At 50.6% G+C, this 9,203-nt stretch overlaps 1 protein-coding gene across 1 annotated transcript in view; it reads left to right on the forward strand.

Annotated features, from left to right (window-relative positions):
* Window positions 1-7,165, forward strand: part of LOC309358957 (scavenger receptor class F member 2-like) — a 48,492-nt gene extending 41,327 nt beyond the window's left edge. Inside the window, 2 exon segments of the mRNA XM_081892296.1 lie at window positions 701-853; window positions 4,400-7,165. Coding sequence (XP_081748422.1) covers window positions 701-853; window positions 4,400-5,577 — 1,331 coding nt within the window. The 3' untranslated portion in view covers window positions 5,578-7,165.
* The last annotated feature ends 2,038 nt before the right edge of the window (window positions 7,166-9,203 follow it).

Below are 9,203 nucleotides of genomic sequence, written 5' to 3' on the forward strand. Positions count from 1 at the left end.
AAAAACAAAATCTCAAAGCAATTAAAGAGCAAAAAGAAAATCAGTAATACACACACACACACACACACTAAGGGCTATGGGTTCCCCACCCCTGTTCTAGCCTGATGAAGAATTCTGGAAAACTGAAAAGCTTGCACACTAATTTTTGGTGAGATTTCAGTTGGCCTAATAATCAAGGGAATCTGGTCTCTCGGGTGTGGATTTCGTTTCCTTCTGAGCCAACACGGCCACCCCCCCCCCATGTTTCTTCTTTTCATTGCTTTTTTCCAGTGCTGGATTTACGTATAAGCTAAACAATCTATAGCTTAGGGCCCCACTCTCTTGGGCCCCCCCCCAAAAAAATTAAAGGAAATAAAACTGGATGTACATTTCCAAAATGTAAGATTAAAAAACAAATAAAATAAAACCTACGTACAGCAACAGTGTTTTGTGTTGTGTAGGCTCCTATTTGTTATATGCAAATGGCTTTAGATACCTATTAGGTCCATAAATTACCACAAAAAAAGCAACAATTTGTTGTTGACAAAGGACAGCTGGACATATAAAGGGCCCCATTACTGCCAGTAGCTTAGGGCCTCATCAAACCTAAATCCGGCCCTGCTTTTTTCAGAACCTGTTTCTCAACCAAGAACCTCTTTCTCAACCAAGAACCTCTTTCTCAACCAAGAACCTCTTTCTCAACCTTTTCTCTGTCTTGCAGTGGCTCATCATGACCTGGAGAACACCATGAACTGCAGCTTCATTGAGCCCCCATCAGTGGTGGAGCAGCCGTCGCCTTCGTGGTCCTCCCGGGGCTCCTTCTCGTCCTTCGACACTACGGATGAGGGCCCCGTCTACTGCGTGCCACACGAAGGTGAGCAGGGCAGAAAGGCAGAGCTCTGGGGAACCCCAGTACAATGGCGGTCCAGACTTTTGAGCCTCAACGGGCGCATCTGCCATAAAAACTTGCCACCTTCTTACAGCATCCCCTGCTGCCATGGCTTCTTCCAAAGTGAAAACCTTAGTTGAAATTAATTTATTGCATTTATATCCCACCTTTCCTCTCCAAGGAGTTGAAGGTGGCACACACTGTACTTCTTCCCCTTCTCATTTAAGCCCCACAACAACCCTGTGAAGTAGGTTAGGCTGAGAGGTGGGGACTGGTCCAAAGTCGCACCCAGTGGGAATTTGAACTCTGGTCTCCCAGGTCCTAGTCTGACACTCAAACCACTACATCACCCTAGATCTTTAGGCCTGGACAATTATTATTATTATTATTATTATTATTATTATTATTATTATTATTATTATTATTATTCCCCAGCCACTCTGGGCAGCCTACAACACATAAAAAATGTAAAACATTAGACATTAAATACTTCCTGATACAGGGCTGCCTTCAGATGTCTTCTAAAAGTTATTTACCTCCTTGATATTTGATGGAAGGGTGTTCCACAAAGAGGGCACTACTAGCAAGAAGGCCCTCTGCTTGGTTCCCTGTAACCTCACTTTTCGCAGTGAGGGAACCACCAGAAAGCCCTTGGAGCTGGACCCCAGTGTCTGGGCTGAACAATTGGGGTGGAGACGCTCCTTCAGGTATACTGGGCCGAAGCCATTTAGGACTTTAAAGGTCAGCACCAACACTTTGAATTGTGCTTGGAAACGTACTGAGAGCCAATGTAGGTCTTTCAGGACCAGTGTTATATGGTCTCGGCGGCCACTCCCAGTAACCAGTCTAGTGGTTTTCTGGATTAGTTGTAGTTTCCAAGTCACCTTCAAAGGCAGCCCCACAGAGTGCATTGCAGTAGTCTAAGCGGGAGATAACCAGAGCATAACTATATCTGGTTTTCCTTCTGTATGTTAAGGTGATATGAGTCAAGTGACACATTGAACATTTGTAATATAGAAAAAACATTTTGAGCTGTAGCTGATAATGTCATATTCAGAGCTGACCCATTTAAATTAATGAATATGGCTGCTTTATGGAGAAGGGATGAACTCAGTGGTACAGCATCTGCTTTGCATGCAGAAAGGCCTAGATTCAGTCCTCAGTAGCTTATTGAGGTAGTGCTGGGAGAGAACCCTGCCTGAAACCCTGGGCAGCTGCTGCCAGTCAGTGCTGACAATGCTGGACTAGATGGGCAATGGTCTGATTCAGTATAAGACTCAGTATTGGGAAGGGCTGTGGTTCACTTGTAGAGCTTCTGCTTTGCTTGCACGGGGTCTCTGGTTAAATCCCTAATGACATATCCAGGTAGGGCTGGAGGAGACCCCACCTGAAATCTTGCAAAGAAGCTGCAAGTCAGTGTAGACAATACTGAACTTGCTGGGCCCAATTGTCTGCTTCCTACATTCCTACCTTAAGTCAGAAACTCATAAAATTGTAGAGTTGCAAGGGGCCACGAAGACCATCTAGCCCAACTCCTTCCAATTCAGGAATTATTTTGCCCAAAATGGGTCTCAAACCCACAACCCTTCATACTGTACCTAAGGAGTTATCCCATTCATTGCAATGAATATTTCCTGAAGATGACGTCAGCAGCCCCTGATGTCATCTCTAAACTTTCACCTGCAGCACTGAGGACTAGAACCCTTAAAAAAGAGGGCTGGGGTTGTCTGGAACTGGGATGGGTGCATCGGTGCTTCCAATGCTTGAAGTCCACATTCCCATCTTGCAGCCTAACCATAGCCAGGAGGTTAAATTGCTATACCAGCCGCTGAGCTCCTTTCTTTTCCCTCTTCCTTTAATTTTGGCAATCGTTACAGAGCAAAGGAATTTGGCCTGAGCCCAGCTCCACCGCAACCCTTCTGCAGCAAATAGCAGGCCTTCGTGAAATAGCCCTGTAATGACTAAAGAATTCTAAGGCCACACATGCGTGACTCCAAAAGAGAGGGAGAAAAAAGAAAACAGAAAACCATAATTGCCAGGCAGAGAGTTTCCCACCAGTGGAAATTAACTCCTGGGATCCCAGTCCTTTATTTCCACAGGTAGAAAAAATCAATGAGGCACCCAACTGCCCCATTGGACTCCCACCAGCCCCAGCCAAAGAATGGGGCTACTGGATTAGGCCAAAGGCTCATATTTAGTCCAGCATTCTGTTCTCACTGTGCCCAACCAGATGCCTCTTCTAGAAAGCCCAAAAGCAGGACCTGAGCTCTATGGCTGATGGGAGTTGTAGTCCAAAACAGCAGAAGGGCCCCAAGTTTGAGAGAGGCTGCCTTGACATATCTTACAAAATGGGGGGATGGATCAAGTGCCCCCCCCCAAGCAGAAGGTGGAGAGGGGCTTGCACTCTCCCTAATTCATTCATAGCTTCATTTATGCCAGGGATGGGAAACCCATGACCTCCAGATGTGGTTGAACTCCAGTTCCCATCATCCCCAATCAGCATAGTCAGGGGTATGATGTATCATTTATTATGTGCCCTTACCCCGAGGGCCCAAGATGAGCCACAGCTATTTAAAATAAAAGATTAATAATAGTTTTAAATCACCAGAATAAGTTGAGTCCTGAAAATATACGTCTCAAGTGCCAAAGGTCAGGATAAAGAGGTGCATCTTCAGCACTCAACAAAAACTGTACAGTGAACATGGCAGCTGCACCTCTGTGGGATGAGAGTTTCACAACTTAGAGGCTGCCCCAGAGAAAAACCTCTCCCAAACTGCAGATAGCTGCAAGCTTCTGAGGTTACTGGAACTACCAAGAGGGCCCCTTCTGCTGAACTTAACGACCAAGAGGCTCTGTCAGGAAGGAGTTTGCCTGGGGGCCTAAGTTTGTTCCGGGTTTTAAACACCAGCATGAGCACCATAAATTGGACCTGGAAACAAACTTGGCAACCAGTGCAGCTGTTTAGAAACAGGGGTTATACGGGATCTAAACAGAAACCCAGCCAGGAACTCCGCTACTATGTTTTCAACCAACTGAAATCGCCTTCGAGAGCAGCCCCACCTAAAGAACATTGCAGCAATCCCATGTCACAGGTGCACCCCAGACACAGCAGATAGTTAACTACCACCTCCTGATGAACTGCATGCATGCAGCTGGAGACTATGCCTGTGTGGAAACTGCCTCTGCTCTTCCCTCTTCAGTCCCCTCCTGGTTCTGAGAGACAGGGGTGCAGGAGAGGGTGAGGAAGCACCTGGCTCTTCACTTGCCAGCCCTGCAACTTCCTCCTCTTCCTCCAGCTCTGAATCTCCCCTTGTCTCTGATTCTTGCCCGCTGGCTGATACAGATCCCCACAAATCACTGCCCCCTCTCTCCTGAGACAGACTCCAGACCCCCTTTCCTCAATGCACACTTGTCAGTCCCTAGCATCCCAACAACACCTGGAGGGCCACAAGAGCCCTCCATCCTTGTGGGATATTTAAAACATGGCTCCACACCGACCCCTAATGACCCCCGCCTGCTTTCCCTCTGCAGAGAGTGTGAGCGACAGCAAGGACAGAGTTTCCGCTCCCTGCAACCCAGTGGAGAAGGTGGCACCACCCATCAGTGAGGAGGAAGCCGGAGAGTACACCGTCTTGAAAGAGAGCCCCTCCATCCCAGCGGACAGCAGCGAGACGCCCTTGCTCAAATCCTCTGACAGCGAGCGCTCCTCTTCCGGGTCTGGCTCGGTCAGCGGGGCCCTCTACGCCCGGATCGCTCGCCTCTCTAAGCAGTCCAGAGACGAGGATGACAACGCAGGTGCCGCCAAGCCCCCGTCGCCGGAGAGAGCCAAGCCCCCTCCGCCGGACCCCTCGACGAAGCCCAAAGTCTCCTGGATCCACAGCAAGTACAGCTCCAACCAGTCCAACTCCCTGCCCGCCATCGGGATGGCTGACCTGACGGAGCACAAACAGGGCTTGGCAAAGAGAAAGAGGAGCCCCAGCGAGACGTCAGCCGGGGTCCATGGCAAGGTGCCTGCCGCCAGGGGCAAAGAGAAAGCCCCGAAGCACCCGAGGGAGCTGAGCTCCCCCGAAGGCAAGGCCCTCTCCCTGTCCGGGGAGCAGCTGTCCCCGTCCAAGCTCAAGCAGAGGCACAAGGCCAGCGCGGAGCACATGGAGAACATCAACGGGGCTGTCCAGAACGTGATCAAGAAGATGGGCAGTTACGCTCCGGACCGGAAAGGGAGCGATGCCCCCAAAAGCCCCAGCCACAGCAAACTACGCTCCGAAGTCATTCACCCCCACCTGTCTTCAGAGGCGGCCACGCTGCTGGCGGCACAGCTGAAGGAAAAGACTCAGAGCCTAAACCGGGGTGATGGGGGCACACGGCAGAACGGGGTAAGCCCCCTGCCGGCCCAGAGGGAGAAGCCCACCCCGCCGCAGAAGGCCAAGCGCTCCGTGGCCGCCGGCAGCCAGAAGTCCAGCAAGCCCGTGCTGCCGACCTCCCCGAACTTGCAGAAACTGATCAGCCCTGTGGCGGAGGTGCCAGCCAGCGAACCCAGAAAGGCGGAAAAGCCCAGCTCCGGTGGCAGCCAAGAGCCAACAACGCCTGTGGCCGGGGACCAGGTGGTCAAGAAAACGCCCATCAAAAAGCCCCCCAGGAAGAAGAGCAGAGAAGCCGCCATGGAGCAGCAGCCCAAAGCGGCCACCACGTCACCTCAGACCGTGCAGTAGAAGCTGGCCACGTTACTAAGAGAGGACTGCACACACACACACACAAAAACAAAGGAAGTGAGGATTGGGGGTTGTGGGGGTAGCACAGAACTTGTCTCGGGGGAAGCCAGGAGACTGGCAAAGACTCTTTTGAGGGTGCCCCCCACCAGTGAGACGTGGACCCTATTGACAACAGAGGCCTTCTCCCTCACCCCCCACCGCCAGCAGAACCAAAGCACTTCTGATTTTGCTCCCCCTTTTGTGGAGCGGGAAAGGGATTTTGTGGACCAAGCGCTGGGCGCCTGGGGCTCGGGGAGGGGGAGGGCTTAGCAGGGTGGGTTGGGGGTCTTTTATTTGTACCAGTATTATAATTGCGTATGCCATGCTTCTCTCCCCTAGGGATTTCCAAGTTGCTATAACCTGCATCAATGGAGTCGCTGGCTTTCAGGTTCTGAGCATGGTGGTCGCAAAAGGCCATGGCATAAGCTCCACGGGGCAGAGACCTTTGCCAATCTGCTGCCCTGCTTCCCGACGTCCTGGGCTATCGCTCACATAAAGCCCCAAGCTAAACATCCGCCTGACACTGGGGCTATGATGGGGCCATGCTGAACAGGGCTGGTTGTAGAATCATAGAATTGGTGAGCTGGAAAAGGACCAAAGGGGATCATTCAATTCAACGCCCTGTGGGAATCACAGCTAAAGAATCCCTGACAGATGGGCATCCAACCTGTGTTTTAAAAACCTCCAATGACGAGAGCCCACCACCTTCCAAGGGAGTGCATTGCATTGTCAAACAGATCTCACCGTCTTAATGCTGAGTCGGAATCTCCTTTCTGGTCATTTGAATCCGTTGATTCAGATCCTTCTCTCTTGAGCAGAAGAATACAAGCAAGCTTGCTCCCATCTTCCCTGTGACAACTCTTCAGATATTTGAAGATGGCTCTCGTGTCACCTCTCAGTTTCCTCCAGGCTAAACATGCCCTTAACTATTCCTCATAAGGCTTGGTTTCCAGACTCTCAATCATCTTGGCCGCCCACCTCTGCACACATTCCAGCTTGCCACTATCCCTCTTAAACTGTGGTGGACACAGGACTCCGGGTAGGGTCTGACCTAGGCAGAATAGTGTGGTGCTATGACTTCCCTTGATCTCAACCCTGGACTTCTCTTGCCATAGCCTAGAATTGCATTAGCAGTTGATGGGAGATACAGGCCAGAGGTGCGCAAGGGGGCATCAGGTTGGCAAAGGAGGCTGCTCTGTGGGCACAGAGGCGGGAGGCAATTTTCCTTTCAAGCTGGCCATGTGTGCAGGCCTCGCACTGGCCTGGAGCTTCAGCACACCCAGTCTTGGGATAGCATCCCAGACCCGACTGGGCATGCCTTCTGCTGGAGCTTTTTCATCCTGTGGTGCCAACATTGGCACCGTCCTCTCTTGCAGCCGTGCTGCCTCGAGCTGGCTTCGATGGACGCTCTGCCCCCCCCCATTTTGCATCAGTGGTTCTGGCCACCATAAGAGGCTGCCTGTCCTGGCTACGACAAGGGCAGTTTGGTACACAAGTCTCGCGTCTCCATTGAAAGCTTCCTCCATTAAAAAGAAACGGTGTATTTCTAGCTCCGTGTGTGGTTTCGGTGCCTGTGATTTGGTCTTTCCTGACCTCTTCTCCTGGCAGCTGTCTACTCTTCTGCCAACTGTTTGGGCCTTTCCCTGCAATCTGGTAAGAGTCGGCTGGCCCTCCAGCACACCTGAGATCAGCACCCTCAAGGAACCATGGCAGGTGGGTGGCGAGAGCCGCTGTGCTGAATCTCCCACAGTGCCCTGGGGCAACTGCCATGTTGGTTTGGCCATTCCAAATGGTGTCTTACAGCAGCCCACTGCTGCTGCAAGGATGAGTGCATAAACATGTCCAGGCCCACTAGAATGCACTTTTCCCACTTTTTTTGACCCAGCAGCCACCTCCCAAGAAGAAGAGCTGCCCTTTATTAGAAGGCTATGGTCATCAACCAAATGGTACCTCCAGGTATGTTGGGGCTAGGCTCCTTTTTGAAATCCTGAAAAGCCACAGCCAGTGACAACCGCCATGAGTGTTGGGCTACAAGCCCTATCAGCCCTAGTCAGCATAGCCCAATGGCCAGGGAAGATGGGGAATTGTATTCTGCAGAAACCTGGAGGGCCCGATTGGCGACTCCTGATGTCGATACTGGGTTAAATGGACCCATGCTCTGACTTCCTGTGATCCTAAATGCAGGTATGTGGCCAAATATACACATCCTCAGCTTCACAAAACTATAAAAGCCCTGCAGGGCTATATTGCCAGTAGCTGCAGGGTACCTTCATGATAGTCACACCCATGCAAGATTATCTGCTACCCTTCCAATAATTAGGGATGCATTGCAGATCTCCATGGGTTGCCTTTCAGATAGATTTGCTATTTTCTGTGCACACGCACAGGCAAATAATTTTTAGTGCTCCAGTATCTTCTCCCAGAGAGACCCAAGTTGTGTTTAACGTGAAGCTCTACTGTGTGGAGCGGAACTTGCACTCGCTGTTCTCTTGCAACTGAAGCACCGTGCATTTTCAGGGTTCCTAGATGCTTCGTTTAGGATGCTGGAGACGGGGGGGGGGGCATGGAACCCTGCTGCGGAAATAGTAATGGCTTCAACTCCTCAAGACCCCAAACCACTACACCACTGTTTATCACCAGACTTCTAAGAAATGGCCTTCCCATGACACCCATATACATATACACCCCTGACATGCTACAGAATACTCCAAGCAACCTGTTCTCAAACGCACCAAGCAACTAGCATTCAGAAGTGTTTCTGCCTTTGGCTGTGGAGGCAGAGCATAGCCATCATAGCTAGCTGGTGACTGCTTACAGGCTTCTACCCCATAAATTTGCCCAGACCTCTTTAAAGCCATCCAAGTTGGTGGCCATCACTGCCTCCTGTGGAAGGGAGTTCCATAGGTCAGCTATGCTCTGCATGAAGTACTCCTTTCTTCTGCCTGTCCTGAACCTTCCAACATTCAGCTTCCTTGGAGGTCCACGAGCTCCAGCATTATAAGAGAAAAACTCTTCTCTATCCACTTTATCTATGCCAGGCATAATTAAATAAACTTCCATCCAGTCGCCTCTGGCTTGCCTTTTCTCTAAATGAAAAAAAAAAACCCCAAACGTTGCCATCTTCCTTCATGGGCTCTCCATGTCCCTTCCTGGGTTTATAAGCAAGATTCGGAGCAATGATCACACCCTTTTCTGTAGCCATCAAAATCCAGCTGAGGCAATGAGTATTTGAAACCGGAAAAAGATGGACAGACCCCCTTGCTGGAGACTGGGCAGCCGTCAGCTGCTTCCTGGTTTATATTTGGAGCTGAGATGTGCCTTGTGCCAAAGTTCCCTCTTTTTTTTTTGCCTGTTTAGTCTGTGCAGGAGAGCACAAATCACAGCCCAATGTCATCACTATGGCAGGGTCTGGCTTTCATTACGGCCCACATGAGCTGCCTCAGTTGATGCCTCCTTACCCAAAATATGTGCTGTGGAGGACGCAGGAGCGCAGCGACACCTTTCCATTCTCTGCTTTCTGCAAGCAAATCAAGGTGAATGTTGTACAAACCGGCTGTCTGCAGGAGCCCCCAGAGCAAGCGAGCAAC

Source organism: Podarcis melisellensis, assembly GCF_964234715.1.
Source record: "Podarcis melisellensis genome assembly, chromosome: 16".
Taxonomy (NCBI): Eukaryota; Metazoa; Chordata; class Lepidosauria; order Squamata; family Lacertidae; genus Podarcis; species Podarcis melisellensis.